The sequence below is a fragment of the Phycodurus eques genome, chromosome 1 (genome assembly GCF_024500275.1).
Source record: "Phycodurus eques isolate BA_2022a chromosome 1, UOR_Pequ_1.1, whole genome shotgun sequence".
Taxonomy (NCBI): Eukaryota; Metazoa; Chordata; class Actinopteri; order Syngnathiformes; family Syngnathidae; genus Phycodurus; species Phycodurus eques.
This window is the reverse complement of record NC_084525.1, coordinates 5,782,362-5,801,986: the sequence shown is the minus strand read 5'-3', so window position 1 is coordinate 5,801,986 and position 19,625 is coordinate 5,782,362. Positions and strand designations below refer to the sequence as shown.

Genomic DNA, 19,625 nt, shown 5'->3' with positions numbered 1-19,625 from the left:
AAAGAGGGGGAGGGGAGGTAGAGGATGTAGAGCAGAAATAAATGGAGTGTGTGTGGGGGGGCGGGGGGTGGGTGGGGGGGGGGTGGAGAGAAGGGTCCGGAGTTGAAAACAAAAGAGAGGAAAGGCAGTGAGGGGATGGGGGAGCATGCGGTGGAGAGTGGAAGAGACGAGGATCAAGAAGAAGGGAGAGGTTGTTGGAACGCGCACACACAGGCAATGAAAATTGAACCGTTGCATCGCGTGAAAAACAATATTGCTTCTGCGTCACAGTTTGTTAGACATCCGGATGTATGCGGACACAACTCCTCCGTAAGCTGCAGTGATATTAGTCTTTGAAAATATGCATGTGAGTACTATTATATTGTCTGTCTCCCCTGTTTGTCGACAAATATCTGTTAATTAGTGAGTTATAACACCGCGACACTGGTGCTATTCGTTAGCATATTGCGTTCCTAGCACTAAGCTAAACAGACATTCATACGGCGAAGCTATGCGGTTGCTTTAAATACGCTAAGCGTAATTCTCTTTCTTTTCCGTTTAGTTTGACAGTAAACTTCAACTCGGCAGTGGCAATAAAGAGCTTGAGGTAAATTGTCCAATTGTTGCTTCCAAGTCAAAGCTAAAGAGTTGCCGAACAACGGCTAGTGTTACTGGTAGCATTGCATCGCTAGTAGTGCTCATAAGTCAGGTCACTTGTATCTCAATCTATTGTATATATATACACTGTAGGCAAATACTGAGAACTGTTCCTCATATTTTTGACTCTCTCGTCTACCTCATTAAACAAGACCCTAGTGAGGATAAGCGGTACTGAAAATGAATGAATGATTGAATAATCCCACTCTGACAGTGTGAACATTATTACTTTTGTAAAGGCAGACTATTTGATGAAGCTCTTGTACTGGATTGCATCATATGTACTCGATTTCTTTATGTTGTGTCACGTTGGCGATAAAACAGCTCCAGCCAGTCTGGTTACTTACATTGAAGGCTTTAAGTCTCTCTGGGTCCATACCCTCGGCGTCATTGATCTTATCGCTGTCATCGTGGTCATCGTGATCGTCGTCATCGTCGTCGATGATCTGCGCGCGGCCGGAGGTCAAGTCCTCAGCGCACATGCTCACTTCGGTCTTCGCAGAGTCGTAGCTTCCTGAGCTGTACGGAGGCGACTGTCGACACACATGCGACTAATGTCATAATCGCAAAGACTTTTTAACCCTTACACGCTGTTTGTTTTTCACGCACGCATAGTATCACGATAATTATCTATATCAAATTATCAAATGTGAGGTGAAAATGTATTAATAGCCTGTCTGACATGAATAAATTGATAATTAATCCTGAATCAATGTTTCAGAGAAAAAGGAAAGTGTCACTTCCACCACTCGTTTTTGGATAAAAACATCTACTATCAGCAGTTTTTAGTATTTCGCCTGAAAGCATAAGTGGCCAAGTTTTTTTTTAACTTACTATCACAATATCGATGCAAAATGACAATGTGCTTGCTAAAAAAAAAAAAAAAAGTGTTTTTCTTTATGTCTTGGTAGTTTGTCAGTCCCCCACGTCATGGTAATTAGCAAAGGTTAAATTGAGGCAACTGGACTCACTATGTATGATTATTCTCATGCTGTTTTACTCATTCACTGTTTCTCCAGGAACCTAACACAAATGTGGTGGAAACACAGACAGTTCTCAGGGCTGTTTGAAAATCCCCTGTGAACACCATCCCCAGTCTCCTATAAATACACACATACATGACTTGGACTCTTTTACTGTTCTGAGGTTCCCCCATGGCCCAATGAATATGACATTTTTCAATGTTTAAATTTTTGTGAATTTTGGCTCACATTAGGAAAAGTCATCAAATTTCAAAGTGAATTTTTTTTTTTTTTTTTTATTGCTGCCAAACATCAAAAAGTGTCAAATTTGACCAAATCAAGGTGTGATTTAAAAAAAAAATATATATATATATATATAACCTTTATTTATCCAGGTAAGGCAGTTCAGAACAGATTTTCATTTGCAATGCCGCCCTGGCAGAAGTCTTCTGAACACAGCCAAGCCTCCAGTCATAAGAGGGTGTGCACACTTTTGCAACTACATTATTGTATGTTTATTTCTACTTCCCCTCTTGTAAGGCTTAAAAAGGTGAGATAAACATTCTACTAGGGTGTCAAGTTTGGGTGTTTACCTTGGCGTACTCTGTTTTGATGGGGTACTTCCTGCTAGGGTCTGCCGGGAAAGAGTTTGGCGGCGAACACCCCGCGGGCAGCAGTCGGTCGCTCAGGTTGACCGGCTGTTGATCGTCTGAGGAGGACGATGACAAGGTGGTGCTGAAGTCCAGGGGAGCGCTCAAGCCGTTCACCTCGCCGTACGAGGCGCTGCCCTCTGGGGGGTTCGCGCCCACGGGCTGCACCTCTGGCGAGGTCAGGGCTGGCATCCCGTTGCCACTGCTGCTCTCCGAAGAGTTGTCGTCTGCCGGAGGGGAGGAGGAAAAAGAAGCGGATGACACGGAGAAGGGTTGTGCGGCTATTTCAGATTTGGATTTAGACAAATCTTTTTCAAAATATTCATTTGCTGTTTCCATGTCTGAATGCACATTCAGCCTCAAAAAAAACTTAATAAGACAAAAGACATGATAAGTGGCAGCATTGTAAACAGAGGCTGAACCTGGGGCCTTATCTTAGTAAACCGTTCCAAATACGAGCCATTATTAGCACAACACCTTCAGGCTTCTGTTGGAAAGCAAATAAATGTCAGGAAAAGCCTACTAGAATATCTGAACATAATTTGGGGGTTGATCAGGGCCCCTTAAACTGATGGCATCTGTGTGCTGACTCCTATTTTAACATGAGTTTGAATGTGATTAGTTAATTTTGAACACAGCCACGCCCCTAATTATAAGAGGGTGTGCACACTTGTGCAACTATCTTATTTCACATTTATTTTTACGTCCCCTCCTAAAAAGATTGAAAAAGAAATCAATTGTTTTAGATCACAAAAGCTGACATTTGAACAGGAGGTGTTAGGTCTTTTTATAGGGTGTGTAAACTTTTTATATCCATTGTAGACTGGGGGGAAAAAAAGAGATAAAAGCGATCCAACACAATAAAAAGCCACCGTAAGAAAGATCAAAAGAAAAGCAATTTATTTAAAGAGAGTGGCATCAGTGTCAAGCAGCCTAATGGCAGAAGAAACAAAAGACTCTGTTTTTTTGCAGGGCTTTTTCAGCATCCTGTGTCTCCCAACTGCTTGACCCCGATAATCTTACATCGCATTTTGACAATGCCGTTTCGGATTTTTTTTCTGTGTGCACTGACAGCTCGTTGAACCAGCAGATTTAAAAAAAAAAAAAAGGTTAAAACACTTTCGATAAAAGACAGATCATTTACTGTCAATGTAATGAGAAATAATGTTTATCATTGATGTGGTTACTTATGCTATGCTTTTCTTGGTGACAAGAGGATGTGGTAGAAAAGACGGAGGGACTTCCTGCTTTGGAAAGGACTATATGGGTCAACTGTCCAAATGCATTCACCCGAAGTGCATGATAGATATTCTGTATTTCTATGCTGCTGCTTACAGAACACTAGGACACAAACACTAGCTTTTGTTTGTTCAAACTGACCACACCATGTTATGAAAACACACGCACACGCATGCACCACAGACATACTGATAGCATTCACGCTGCGAGCAAGCGAGAACCGGTTAGATAAGGAGCCGCTGAGCCGCTATCAGAAAAGGGGAGCCACTCGGCTTCCGGCTCCCACGGGAGAAGGAAGAAAGTCCAGCGCGCTGTATGCATCCACCCGATCCATAGCCTTGTCAATTTGTATTCTTGATTTGGTTGTAATAAATACTCAAAAGACAAGTTCAGTGTATCAGAATTCTTATTTGGAAACACGATCACCACCATGAGTGACTCTATATGTGTGAGTCTTGATGTCAAAGTTGTGCACCCCAATACAATGGTTACCATACACTGCTACCCATTGGTCAGGCTTTAAAAGGCTTTAAAACCAAGATGGCAAGGAAGGAACATCTCTGTTCATTCCTTTTATTTTAAGAGAACCTCGCAGGTCGAATAACAATTATGGCGAGATGAAGCAACAACATGGGAGTCATAATATTGTTCACATTTCCAAGTATTGATTTTGAGATGGGAGAAAATTGTGATGAATCGTGGATCCACTAAATTGGACAACATTCGTCGCTGGCTACAATTTGAACTGCAATTCATACGATGACTGCGACGTTGCTGTTTTTTAAATTTAAAATTTGATGTAACTATGTTGGTAACACGGTGATACATCCTACTCGTGTCACGTGTTTGGTTGAGTACTCCTCCCTTTCAGTGACTTTCCCAATTCCAGTCATTTGTGTGGTGTGAGGGTTAATACCCGCCTTTGTCCTACTTTTCTAAGCCCTGCATCCTGAGAGAGAGGGTGCGTCAGATTGGGGCTGCACTGGTGTCCCACCCACTGTAAGAGTGGATTTATTTGGATTAGTCCACTAAGAACAAGCCATGCTGTTTCCGACCCAACACCAAGCGTGCTTATACATGTTGAGTCACTTCCGGGAGTAAATACAGTGGTGCCTTGAGATACGAGTGACCTGACTTACAAATTGTACGGTGTTTAATGCCACTCCCTGTTCGACTTTACTGTCAAACTAAACATAGAAGTATCAGAATTACACAATGTGAATTTATAACAACCACATAACTGCCTTTATTCTGCTAGCGTAATGTTAACATATAATGGGAACCGAATAGCATCTATGTGGCGGTTTTATAACACTGCAAGCAATGGATATTTGAAAACAAACGCTTGAGCAGCACATGGAGACAGACAATATAACAATACCTACAGGCATATTTTCTTTATCTTCTGTGGGGAAAAAAATACATTTTACTGCAGATTACTGAGTCACTTAGAGAACTTGAGATCAACTCTTCTTGCTTTGCCTGCATTACTGTGTTATCCTGGCGCCTGTTGGCCAAGTCGCACACAAAACAGAAGAAGCCGCTATGAATTGAGAGTGCACAAATTGTTTCAATATTTGCATTCTATTGAATTATGTTGTTACTATATACAACCCCAATTCCAATGGAGTTGGGACGTTGTGTTAAACAACACAACAGAATACAATGATTTTCAAATCATGTTCAACCTATATTTAATTGAATTCACTACAAGGACCAGATATTTAACGTTCAAACTGATAAACCTGGTTGTTTTTAGCAAATAATCATCAACTTAGAATTTTATGGCTGCAACACGTTCCAAAAAAGCTGGGACAGGTGACAAAAAAGACTGAGAAAGTTGAGGAATGCTCATCAAACACCTGTTCGGAACATCCCACAGGTGAACAGGCTAATTGGGAACAGGTGGGTGCCATGATTGGCTATAAAAGGAGCTTCCCTGAATTGCTCAGTCATTCACAAGCAAAGACGGGGCGAGGTTCACCTCTTCGTGAGAAAATAGTCAAACAGTTTAAGGAGAATGTTCCTCAACATACAATTGCAAGGAATTTAGGGATTTCATCATCTACGGTCCATAATATCATCAGAGAATCTGGAGAAATCGCTGCACGTAAGCGGCAAGGCTAAAAACCGACATTGAATGCCCGTGACCTTCGATCCGTCAGGCGTCACTGCATCAAAAACCGGCATCAATGTGCAAAGGATATCACCACATGGGCTCAGAAACACTTCAGAAAACCAATGTCGGTAAATACAGTTCGGCGCTACATCCGTAAGTGCAACTTGAAACGCTACTACGCAAAGCAAAAGCCATTTATCAACCACACACAGAAACGCCGCCGGCTTCCCTGGGCCCGAGCTCATCTAAGATGGACCGATGCAAAGTGGAAATGTGTTCTGTGGTCCGACGAGAGTTTATATAGCACAATATTGTAGAGTGGTATTTTTCTTATTAAAAAAGACATTACATTTTGTTTTGTTGCTGTTTTTGGATGCCACAATTACGGTGGCCTGGAAGTGCAAAACAATATAACAAATTGTGAAACACTTTTCCATTTCAGAAAACAAATGAACAAAAGCAGAAACACTTTTACAAAAGACGAAACAAATTACAACTGAGACAACCAGGAAAGGGAACGTCCCCTTTCAAAGACGTTCTTTGAAATCACACACCCTTTCTCAGCAGTTTCATTAATTTGTTTTCTGAAATGTAAAAGTGTTTCACAATTTGTTACACGGTCTTGCGCTTCCAGGCCACCGTACAAAATACATGGATGGCATTTCCAATCATTTTAAGGGGAACAAATTTGCGACGTAAGTATTTTGAGTTGCAACCTTGGTCGTGGAATGAACTAAACTCATATGTCAAGGCATCACAGTGGGAAGTTTGCAAGACGGTGGCAGAGATGTCAACGGCAGTCTCACCATCCTCTTCTTTAATGGCGGCTGCTGGTTTGCTGACCCTCGCCCCATTTGGAGGACTGGGCTCAGGCACTGGCGGCTGCTCAACTGCGACCCACGTGGGTTCCGCGCCGTTCATGTCCTCACTGCTCACCGACGAGTCATCCTGGCGGTGGATAGCCAGGAGAGACAAGGATGGAAGAACAGAAAAACAGATTCAGAATCGGTGGGGGGGCGATGCAAGTGGATCTCGTGGTGGCGTTTCTCAACAGGGATAAAAGAATTGGTCATCGATAGGGTCGCAAAAAGGGATGGAACATTTCGGGTCAATTTTTATGGCAACACAAATGGGGGAGTATCGGAAATATTCCAAACTGGGACAATGAATGCATAGGTCAAGCATAAATATGAATATTTTGGTGTTTCATAAGCAGATCCACCCATGCACAATAATACAATTAAAAAGCATGACAGATTTATAAGTAGAACTGAACTCATTGACTGCCAGTTTTCAAAGCATATTACCAGCGGTTTTTGAGCATTTTGACGGCTCTTCCGAGACCCACAGAGTATTGTCTTCTTCGACAAAATAAACACTCAACTTACCAAAAGAAACAGTAGACTCTCGTCCTCAACCAGAGAAAAAGTTTGTTTCAACCATTTTCTGTTCTAAAGTAATCAGCAGTAGCAAATGCATTGGCTCCACCAAAAACACAAAACTACCAGTTGCTGTTTTGTCAAAAAGAAAAATGTCGAGCAGAACAGTGACTTTGACACGAATGCCTTTTGCTGTTGCGACACCTTAAATTATAAAACAACAAAAACGAGACTGAAAAATGGCTTTCGATGGCAAAATACTAAATTATTTACAGATATGCAACTATGAAGCGCTCCGTGATCAATGCACACGCAGCTCATGGCTCGAGTTTTGCATGGCATTTGTCATGCATTCCATGATCTTTTACTGTACATTGTACACAAAACCGTTTTGATAACTTGGCCCGACGGACCGAAAATTTCTCTGCACATAAAATTGTTTCCCTCTTTTCATTACTCGCATCGTGCCGAGTACTCAGAAGGGGGAAATGTCAGCTCGTACTGGCTCAGACTTGTATGCTATGAAAACAACAAGTTCCCATGACAAAATGTGAACTGACGAAGAAAAAAATGCCAAAATAGCCAATGATAACAAATGAAAAAATACACCTTACCTGTACGCCTTTTTTATCGGCTTAGACCAAGATTTTTTTGAATCCCAGAAATATTCGGCATGAATCATTCTTGCAACCCTAAACATGTTTACACTGTGCAATACCTCTGCAACCCGCAACTTGAATAGATGCTTGCATCTTTGCACATGATATAGTGTTTTTTGTTTGTTTTTGTTTTGTTTGTGTTTTTTGCACTAACTAGACCAGGGATCCGTGACCTTTTTGAAACTGAGAGCTAACTTCTTGGGCAGTGATTCATGCGAAGGGCTACCAGTTTGACACATATGAAAGAACAAAGGCGCTCAAATGACCTTAAATTATGTCATTATCAACAATTACTGATATCCATGTAGGTGAAGGCACTGAACTCGAATACACTGTCCTTTAAAATGAAAAAAATATGTTATTATATGTTATTGTTTTTAAATTGCTCTTATAAACATTGCCTATCGGCACACACACTTTCCCTTTAGTACACAGCTTTCATGATCAAAAATTGCTCCTTTTTTTAACTTTACATTCTTTGTGTAAGTGGATGGAGGCAAAGTAAGAATTTGATTGCGCACCGCTTATTGATGTGTTTTTACTGTGCAATACAAATAAACATCGTAGTATGTTGAATTTCAAGTTTTAGAAATGGCGGGGGGGGGGGGAGGCACGAGCCTGTTTTGACAAAGTAGGGAGTATAAAGTGTACATGCTGTATCTGTTTTCAAACATAGGGAGGAAAAGTAAAAGGATTCAATCATGTTCAAATCATACTTTAGCACTCATGTGTACCGCTGCGAAAATGAGGTGACAATAAGCCCTTCTGATATTTTAGGTCCCAGCTGGGTGAAGGGCGACACACATGCAGAGAAATCCGGCCGGCTTTACTTTGCTATGATGACCAAGAGATGCTGCAAAGAGTGGAGAGTCGCCTGGTCCTAATCTCACCCTGCGACCAACAAAACGCACCGTTTTTGTTGTTGTTGTTTTTGTTTGTTTGTTTGTTTGTTTGTACTCACCCGCAAATCCCAGCCTGACTCTTAATTCCCTAATAATCCACATTGTTATTCGCCAGTTGGGTGGACATTAGTCATGTGCAAGTGCCGCTCCCTGCACTTCGCTGACAGCCGAGCAGGCAGGCGCTTTTTTTTTGGGGGGGGGGGGGGGAGTGGTCTCGCGCATGACGTCACGCCCACAGGAAGAAAAAGTGAAGCACTCCTCTCTCCCTCATGACGTGTGGCGGCCATTGCACAACTGGAGGACAATTTAGGCACCAACATTTCTGAAAAAACGGACCACTGACTTTTTTTTTTTTTTAAATCATCTTTTGTTGTTTTCAAAGACTACAGGTAATAATCCATCATATCATTTGCTCCGTTTATCGGATATTTTATCTGTCATGTCGTGCATTTTGTTGTGTTTAGTGCAACCCTGTTACCTCGAGTCACCTGAAAAATGTTCATTTCAAAAACATTGCTGAGTAAATCCTTTACAATTCAATTAGGAAAGTAAAATTTGATGTGAATGCTTGTTTTATTTTCCTGTTACTCTAATAACAGTTACAGGGTTGGAAATCAATGTTAGCGGGTTTTTTTGTTTTTTTGCTCAACAGCACATGCTAGCTGTGTTAGCTGCGATGCTAACTGGTTAAGAAACAACTTAGCTACACTCACTTTATTTCAGTACTCATACACTGTACATTATACAGCATAGATTCATTAAACACTTGTGAAAATACTTTTCAGAGGGCAAATTCCAGCCTAACTATACTATACTAAATCCTTTTCATTGTTTCTTGATTATTTATTTAATGTAATATTATACTTTCTAGCGCTGTTTTTGGTATTACTTTGCTGTAAGCTATAATCATCAAAATTATATACATATATATTTTACAAATCATAAGATACAGTATTTTACAATGAGTGTGTGTAGTGCATCTCTAGAATATGAGTTTCAATTTATTAATTCAACTACTAACTGAATTAAGCTTTTCACACTATTCTAATTTATTGAAATGTACAGTACCTGTATATTATAACCAAATAAAAACTTTGCCACCGGTAAGTCTTTTTCTGGAAATATGAGTAACAGGGTTGCGTTGGTTTGAGTGACGCTCCATTACGGCTGAAAACTTTGAAAATCAGAAAAAAGGACTTGCCTCTTATCATGAATGCTGAGTCATGTAGACTGCAAAAAATGTCCTTTACAGTAAATTTACTTAATTTGAACATGTGCATCGGCTGTTGATGATAGACGTGTCAAACAAATAACAACAAATATTTTTTTGTATTATTTTCGAGGAAATCAGTTTGACATCAGTTTACCACATTTTAATCATGTGTAACTGAAAATGAAGTACCGCATTTTCACGACCATAAGGCCCACTTAAAAGTCTTAGATTTTCTCCAAAATGGGCGGGGCGCCTTATAATTCAGCGCGCCTTATGTGTGCACACAGTTACAACATCTATAAATTTTGTTGTGTGATGAGCGCTCCGCTGGACTTTTTTTTTGGTTTTTATTTTTTTTATTTTTTTATTTTTTATTTTTATTTTTTTAGCATTTCCTGCCGACACGCTGCTTATATAGAGGAAAGGCGGACGTGACTGAGGACAGCATGCGGAAGTAAAGGGGGAAGGGTGCGCGTGAAGGAGGACGCTAAAGCCACGCCCCCAGTAGGTATATAGCGCCGGGGTGTGCATTGTGCAAAACAACATTGGTTGGGCTAAAGACCCCCGAAAATGGCACTTACGAAGAGACACGCTTACGAAGCTTACCAGATGTGGTAACCCGGTCTCCCACCATGTTGCCTGAAATTCCATGTCGATGTTGTATGTATGTAATATCCATGTAAAATTCACATCCTCCTCACCAAATATTATTATCAAATATTCAATTGTTAACAAATAAAAGTGTTTATGTTTTATGTATCATGGGAGGGCTTAACTTCATAAGCCTTTCATTTTTAACTTATCCGTGTTTCTTTTATTTTTGCCATTTGTAAATCTACCATCTCAAAGTGGTAGGAAAAACAACAACAACAACTTTAAAAAACAAAATAAAAACTTACCCTTTCGGTAGCGGTCATGCACTGCAGCTTCATTTGCTTCAGGTAGGTGGCAGTCAGGGGCATGTTGTAGTCAATGAGGTCAGGGACCAGGGAGGTTGGGCGGTCATTTTCTGCCAAATTGAAAACAGCGTTGAATACAATGTTGTTTTTGTTGTTGTGAATTGACTTTGTATTGTAGAGGAACAATGTATTATTTACGATAGAGTTGTGTGATTTTTTTTGAATCAATTATATGACGTTATTTTGGTAATTCTGTGACAAAATTTAAGTAGTGTCTCCCTTCAGAAGCCTGAAGTGGAACAATTGTGTCGGGGGAGATGTCTGCAGTCTCCTGGTCGTCCACTAGGGGGAGTCTTCCATCATCCTATCGCTGGTCCTGGGCCACTTGAGTCTTTGTTACATTATGTTGCCATCCATTTTCTACACAGCTTCTCTTCTTTAGGGTGAGCTGGAGCCTATCCCAGCTGAATTTGGGCGGGAGGCTGGGTACACCCTGGACTGGTCGCCGGCCAATCGCAGGGCACATACAGACAAAACAAACAACCATTTACACTTATGGACAATTTAAGAGTCTTCATTGAAGCTAACATGCATGTTTTTGGAATCTGGGCGGAGGCGCGAGTACCCGGAGGAAACTCACGCAAGCACGTGCTTGTGTGGGTTTTCTCTGGATACTCTGGGGGGGAAAACATTAATTACTGACATTTATTTGGGTAAAATTTAACTTTTTGTGCAATATATTTTATTTGAATCAATATTGAAGTCGTTTTTTAATTTTCTTATTTGTATTTATAGTGTTTATGTTCAAACTATGCATAACGTTAAAGAGGCTTCAACTTTTATCCGTTCCTGTACAGGACATTAGTTAAGCAAACTTCAGTTGTATTTAACTTTATAGTACAATACATTTGTATTTATTTTTTTTGGAACTGTTTGTTTTCAAACATTTAAATTTGGGAAAACATTTCTATTTTGATTTCTACTTCTATTTCTGAAACATTTTAATTGCATTATTATTTCACTAGTTTTTTTTCCCAACACTGTGTAGAATGTTACAGTGGCCTCAACTTTTTAATCTAATACAGTAAATTGAATATACTATATTTTAATTTAAAGTACAATTCATTTGCATTTAAACTTTTTTTTCAAAGTATTGAATCTTTATTTACTTTTATGTGCAAAACAATTTTTTAAATCATTCTTTACGTTTTTTGTTTTTTTAATGGTAGATAAGCCCAGTGTTAATGGTCAGTCTGTGCCCAATGTTACAGTGGCTTCTACTTTTTTTTTTTAATCCACTGCAATACATTTGTTAAATCCAGATCAGTTGTATTGAACTTTTAGGTACATTTAAAAAATTGCATTTAATCTTCTTGAAATCTTGTTTATTTCTGATTAAATGTAAGTTTTATGTGCGATACATTTAATTTGTGTGTGTTTTTTTTAAATTATTTTCCTATGTTTAAGTGCAATGTTAATGTTCATACTGTGCATAATGTTACAATGACTTACAGTAATATTCAATATACTTTTTAAAAGAATAAAACCTCTGCCTGTATTTTAATGTTGGCGCTACTTGAGAAGCTAAGTGCAGTATATAGTTTAGGTGGTACTTGGTGTAAAAAGTTTTAGAACTGACCTATACAATACATTTATTGCAGTAATCATAATCACTCCTTCTCCGCATTGGCCGGTGACATGATCCGAGCAGTGTCCGCTCTTAAAGGTTGATTTTGAAAATAGCCTATCAGTTAATTATGTCTCCGGAGCGAACAGGCCATCCACAGTTTGCGTTACCTTTGAACTCTGCCGTGCTGGGGTTGATGTGCATCCTCTTCTGACACTCGCCGCAGCTCATTAGGAAGCGAGTCACCGCCTCTCGAGGCAGGAAGGCATAGGTCTCTGCTATCTGTGGCGGGGGATTGAATTGAAAATGGCATCAAAAGTGTGTTTTTTTTGCAAATGTTTGGGGTTAGTGATTGTGTGTTATCATGATCATCCCTCCAGGTGATGGTCTGTCTCTCTTTTGGGCTCTCTCACTTTGGTGCCTACAGAAGGCCTCAGTCCAGCTCCAGCTCTGCATAAATTTCTGTTCTGATTAGGGTTGCAAAATTCTGGGAATTTTCAATGCTGGAAACTTGCCGTCGGAATGAACGGATATAAACTAGGGATTTGAAGGTGACTGAAGGTTGGCTTTTGGTAGGGACCTGAAAGTAAAGTGACAATAAATTTGTCTTTTAAATTTGACACACAAGAGAGAAGAGTGTTGTGAGCAATCCTCCCAAGTTGGAAAGTGTCAGGTTCAAGACACCTAAAACGTTTTAAAGTTAAATCAAGACAGACACAGAGGTAGTTCAGTTTTCAGACTTGCAAGGAGAAAACGGCCAAGAGTGTACTTAGTTACAGTCTCCAACCATTTTTCTGAGTTCACTCTGCCGGATTCTCTCTTTTTATTACTTTAGGGCAGTTCCCTTGTTACATATGAGTTACAGCGTCAAAAAGGTGGGGGCATACATGCTTGTTGCAACTCATGTGATCAGCACATAACACTCTTTGTTGTGGTTGAGACAGTAGAAGAATTATATACTTCTTATCAAGACACAGGAAGACTCCTCTGCTCAAATTTGTCATTGCACCTGCAAACACATGACTCATCCTGTGGGAGAAAGCTTGCACGCAGTGATAAAACATTTCTCTAACTAGAAGTAAGCAGAAAAGCACAACACATGATAACTTATTTACATTTTTCCATCAGAAAGATTAGGGAAAAAAATGTATAGTACATAAAATGAGTAGACTTTACACAGATTAAATCTGCCTGATCGGTATCCGCCGATAATTAACAGTCTGATCGGCTTTAATGTCATAATTCGCCGATCCGCTCAATGACGGCATTGATCGGCTCCGCAAAAGACATTCGCTCTGCGTCGCCATCGTGCACAGTATATTTGAATCTTCACCGGTGCTCTTTCATGATTGCACTATGTCAGAATACTGCAACAAAATCTTGTATTCCGATACCGCCGCATCCCGTTTTTTTACGATCATTGGGCTTTATCTTGTCAACTCAAATGCGACCGGATACACTCGTTACCGTGGCGACGAGAACAAGAGTTGAGCGCGCCGACTTTGTATTATCAGGAAGAAATGGGGGAAAACTTGTGTTGGTGGGCAGCGGTGCTCCGGACAGGAGCCGACATTCGTTTAAGGCTTGCTTGACGTATTTTCACGTACTTTTGATACGATGCGTCTCGCAGGCAGGCAACAAAAACGTGATGTAGCCTAGCAAGCTGGTGCTAGCGCTAACGGTTGTATGTAAACATGCCGCCGTTCTGTCGATTCATGGTCTAAAGCTTTGGTGTGGGTGAAGTAATTTAATTACAATAATTTATTACAGTAAGTTAGCACCCATTATTTCATGTTGTAATGTTTGTTCGACCTAACTGATTAGAATACACGATCTGACTAGAGCAGTGATTTCCAACCTTTACGGAGCCAAGGAACATATTTTACAATTGAAAAATCTCACGGCACGCCAACAAACAAAAATGTCACAAAAACTGCATACATTAATTACTGTATTTACTTCCTGCCATCTAATAGAAGACCATTCATTTGTTCTGTCTGTCACTGTGCCTCACTGGCATAAATAGAGGAAGAAAGATACATTATTTAGTGTAAATTTATATTTTTTAGCAATTAAGTACACAAGTATATACAGTAAATGAACAGGTTATTTAAATATAAACACATTGCGCCATCTTGTGATCGGATCGGTGATCGCTTATCGTTTTTTTTTTTTTTTTTAAACTCGGTGATCGGCCCCAAAAATCCTTATCATGTAAAGCCTAAAAATAAGGCTTCATAATTATGAAAAATTAAGCCATTCTCTCCGCTCTAGAACGCTCTGGGCGTGTCTGCTGAAGGCGCTGCTCAGTTGTCGACTGTCAATCACGTTCCACTTCTACGACCTGGAAAAAGGCTAACTATTCTGTCTAGCATATTTTCTCCGCTGACGCATAACTACAGCACATGTTTCAGCCACAAAAATACAGTATATCTACTTAAAGCCTCAGGTGGCTGGGATATATCCCACCAGGTTGTCACAGGGTTTTCCATGGCGTGACAACGAGGCCCTCTAACGGGCCCACACCAGCGTGATGCCACGGTTCACATGCTGGCTGTCAAGTCAGATGTATTTTCCCACTCGCTCTTCTGCCTTCTCTCTGTAACGTGCGTGCACTCAGGGCTGACAACGAGGCACTCTAAAGCAACTATTCAAAAGAAAGTACAAAAGAAACAGTCATAGTTAGCTCGCTAACTGCACGTCACAATTGTAGCAGATAACTGGTTGTCACGTCTCACTTTTTCTTCCACCTTCTCTTTGTGACATATGCACACTCATGGCCAACAATGAGGCACTCTAAAGCGGCCACGCCAGCCCGAAGCCTCGGTCCACACGCTGGCTGTCAAGTCAGACCTAAAAGAAATCCCTCGTTCTCGCTCCTCCGTCTTTCTCTACGTGATGCGCGTGCACTGACGGCTAACAAGAAGGTAGCCGCAATAGCGGACTATCTGCAAAAGGTGTGTTTTGGGCATGCATGTCATAATTGCGACAGATAAGCACTAATGCGAACAAAGGCACTGAAGTTCTTAATAGTGGGGGAGGGGTGACTCATGCCGGACTCCAAAGTGCGTCACTGCACTGGGCGCCATTTAGCCACGAACCCCCCCCAGAATGTTTAACCTATATCTCCACCTCAGTGTTGGTGTCACACTCGGCCTCCCCTCCCCGCTTGTCTCCAGCGCCGCCCTCCCCTCCTCGTCCCCTCTGGCGTTTCCCTGGAAAATGCGACCTTCACAAGACCACGGAGAGACAGCAGGGGTGCCCACCCGCACCGGGCCCACCGCCACTGCTCCCCATCCCCTTTGTCCCCCTCCTCCTTCCTCTCCACACATCACAGCCCCTCGAGGCAGCTGAGAGGGAAAGGCCACCCAGAGGAGCGTGCTCCTCCCAGAAGGCCACAGTGACAGTTCCATATTATGCCCTGCCCCAGTGATGCTGCCTCCTCAAAAGGGTACACTCTATGAGATGTGACAGGACCTCTCTACAAGGCAGGGGCACAAGTAGAAATTGGCTTGATTTTATTTTATTTTTCTGTACCTCAGGGGAGGGGGTTGGTCCACCAAAGTCCTGCGAAACTGTCCGACACGGCCGCAAAAACACAAAGGAGCTCATTTTTGTCCCGCGCCACTTGGTCCGGGTATCAGAAGCCACATGGCAGCATTTGTGGGCTCCAGTCTCACGCTGCTTTTTGTTCCAGAGGCGGCGGTCATGTGACACATCTGGTTAGTGCACAGGAAAAGTTGTTTTTGTTCCCTTGGAAAGTAATGATGCTAAAAATTATAATGATTAATTTTATATCATTATAAAAAAAAAGTCATGTTCTTAAAGAAAGGGCTTGAAATGAAAGGAAATGCCATTAATCTATTCCAGCCTCCTAAAAATAACAAAATGATTACGATGTGGGTTTTTTTCATGATAAAAATAGTACTCTATAATATTATACTTTATAAAAACATACAGTATGACATAATTATTTGTATTATATATTTTTTTTAATCACACTTGCCACTTTAATGCACACTGTGCTGCTAATTCTGGCGTGTACGCCTTGGCCACCTGAGGGCAGTACAAGACAGATATATGGATATCTTGTACGGGAAGCTCCTCTATTGGCTTCTTAGTACGGCAGTAATATCAGTCCTTCTTCATAGAGGATGAAGAATATATGCCTGTGAGTATTGTTATATATCGTCTTACTACATGTGTTGCTGTACCGTATGTGCTCACATATCCGTTGCTTAAAGGGTAAAAACATTGCCACATAGATGCTAATAGTTAGCCCATGTGTCTATAGAGTTTCCCATTGTATGTTAGCATTCAGGGAGCGGAGGCTATGTGGTTGTTTGACAGTAACTTTCAGCTGAAAGTGGCGATAAACAGCTTGGAGTCTTTTTTTTTTTTTTTCAAGAATATTGACATTTTTTTTGCTGCCAAACTGCCACTTGCTGTGAAGTGAATTCAGTCACCTGCCACCATATAGTACTCGTATCTCAAGTTTGCACTCACAAGTGAAAGCGAAATATCGGTCGATCAGAGGCTCGAATCTTGAAAAACTAGTAAATCGGATTACTCATATCGCAAGACACCACTGTATATTTCATTATAAAAAGTTTTTTTTCCAAAAGTCCTGTCCTTATATTTTTCTACGACTGTATGTACAGTCTATAAATTATATGCATTCACACAGAATTCTCACGAGAACAAGCGGGGGTGTCTTCATCATGCTAAATCGGGATGTGATCGAAAAAAACACTGGATTATAAACTAGTCAAGAGCATTCATGGAAAGTTCACAATTTGCCAGCGTAGCACACAGGTTCAAAATATTGACCACCAAATAGCAGCTGATTTTCAAACTTCACTAAACGATGGCCTGAAGCTGATTGTGGGTGTGCAAATTAGTAATTTGAGAAGTTAAAGAAAGAACTGTTAACAAGTGAAGGGCATATTTGTGGATTTTATTTCTAATAATAACAGTTGTTTTTCAAAGCACTCCTGCCCAGATTTCTTGTAAACAATATGGAAATGTGCTAACAAAAGTCACACAGTTAAAAAAAAAAAAAAAGAAGGCTTTATTCCTAATAGCAAATGCCTATCACCTCTTTATGCTCCACTATCTCATCATAACTATACAGGGTGATTGAAAAGTAACTCCCTATTTGAAAATACCTATCATTTATTCATATGTTGTAATATTTTTCTCAAATTCTTTTGTGTATGTTCCATGATTAAAGGAGCAAGTCTATTCCACCGAGCCAACGACTTTGGAAGAACTTGAAGGGCGAATGCGAGAAGTTCTGTCTTCCATCCCACAAGAGTTCCTTGTGAAATCGGTTAACTCGGTTCCCAGGCGGCTTGAGAAACTGGCGGCTAATGCTGTAATGTAATAGTATAACGAAGGAGAGTGACTCTGTAAGGTGCATTAATATTGGTCATTTTTGGCAGAAGATAATGAATATACGCCGGTGAGTATTTTTTTATTGTTTTATTGTCTACATGTGTTGCGAAACTGTTTGTGTTCAATTATACATTGCTTCTAAAACTGCGACTATCGATGGTAATCGTTAGCACGTCAATGGTGTTTTGCATTGCTTGTAAGCATTAAGGTAAGCGGACTTTCCTGAGGCAACGCCATGTGGTGGTTCTAAATGCACGAAGTGTAATTGTCTAAGTGTTCCCGCTGCCAAAGTGTGCCAAACTCACCGCTTTGTAGGTCTTCTTTTGTCCCGCGTGTTTGGGTGCTCTGCCAGGGTCGGCGCCAATTTCAACATGCATGGCATAGATGATGTCGAAGAAGTCTTCCACCACAGCCACGCGCTTCAGGGACGAGTTGTCCTGGGCCGAATTGCCGTCCGAACACTGAAACACAGATGAAGTTGGCCTCAGTGTTCATCAAAAACGAGAGGATTTAATCCTACGAAGTACTGCACCAGTCATAGATTGGGAGACACTTGTCGATTCAATAGCATGAGAAAGTGATTATTTGGAGGACTACTTTTTACTTTTACTTGAGTCATATTCTTCGAAAGTAACAGTACTCTTACTTGAGTACAATTTGTGGCGACTCTACCCACCTTTGGTAGAAATTCATTTTGACTTTTGTACATTTCTGAGACCGGAGTATCTGCACCTCTGCCTTAGTACCGAGCTTGAGTCCCTCAGCCTTCTCTGCCGTTTCCAGAGATTAGAGCGTATAGGCCTGTATGTATCATAACTAATATCTATCCATCCATATTCTATACCGCTTATCTCGCTTAGTGTCGTGGGTTAGCTGTATCCCAGCTGATGTTCGGAGAGAGGCGGGGTGCACCCTGGACCAACAACGGGGCTATCCGATATGATGAGGGCAAACGTATTGCGCGTGTGAAGGAGGGTTGTGCATACACACGCCGTAGGTCACGTAAGTGCAGACCATCGTACGACGTGCTTGTCTTTCAGTCGGCGAGTTGGGAAAACGTCTCCTCATCGCCACACCAATTTAAAAATAGCCCAGTTGGAGAGCAACAGTCCCTCCCACCGACCGCCACCTCTGGCAGCCATCCTGCCTCCTGCACCGCTGACCCTGTCGCCATAGAAACTGCCACTGATTTCTCTCGGGCAGGTGTGCTGGGCAAAGGGTCACGTGACACACCGGGGAAGTGGGATCGCCAGGACAACCGCCTCCGTCCACCGCGTCAGATGGTGCTTTCCCTGCCCGCGTTTGCTGAGTTGCTAGTCTTTCTCCCCTTTACACCAGTTGTAAATATTAAGTGGAATCGTTTAAGCGTCGAATCGAACTCATGGATTAGAAATTGACCCATGAAAAGTTTGGAGACTGGTGATTTGTCGTGGTCATTGTTTGTAGGAGCATTCAGAGTTTACAAAGTTGTCCCATGGCCCTGAAGGGAGCACAATTTTCTTCCTCCCACCTTGACATTTCTGTGCTGTTCCTGGGATTTGACATTTCATTGCGCTCGCTGGTCCCCTCTCCTCACGCCGTCTTCGTCCCGTACGTACGTCAATCCGTCCTGGACGGACTATCGTGCGGTGTTTTCTTATGCCCTCCCCCTCTCCTTCTCTCTTCTTGCTCCGGCTCTCCCAAGTGCGAGGTAATGATCGTTGCCATGGCAACTAAAACCAGCTCACAGAGCGGGTTTGTTTTAATCCGCCCCCCCACCCCCCCTTCCCAGCCACTCTCCCCTGTCAGCATGGGCTAAATGTAACGCTAATAAATGAAATAATAACAATCCTCCACCTCATCATCACAGCTGTAATCTAGCGAGGTATCATCACGCTCCCCCCTCCGCACACAGACACACACACATACAAACACACCACCACCCCACTCCCAGTGACATCACC

At 41.5% G+C, this 19,625-nt stretch overlaps 1 protein-coding gene across 1 annotated transcript in view; it reads right to left on the bottom strand.

Annotated features, from left to right (window-relative positions):
* Positions 1-19,625, bottom strand: part of nol4la (nucleolar protein 4-like a) — a 39,122-nt gene that overhangs the window by 6,089 nt on the left and 13,408 nt on the right. The window contains exons 2-7 of the mRNA XM_061674003.1: positions 17,988-18,143; positions 12,456-12,567; positions 10,659-10,768; positions 6,413-6,554; positions 2,192-2,475; positions 984-1,169 (exon numbers count right to left, since the gene is read on the bottom strand). Of these exons, the coding sequence (XP_061529987.1) occupies positions 984-1,169; positions 2,192-2,475; positions 6,413-6,554; positions 10,659-10,768; positions 12,456-12,567; positions 17,988-18,143 (990 nt within the window). The remainder of the gene's footprint in view (positions 1-983; positions 1,170-2,191; positions 2,476-6,412; positions 6,555-10,658; positions 10,769-12,455; positions 12,568-17,987; positions 18,144-19,625) is intronic.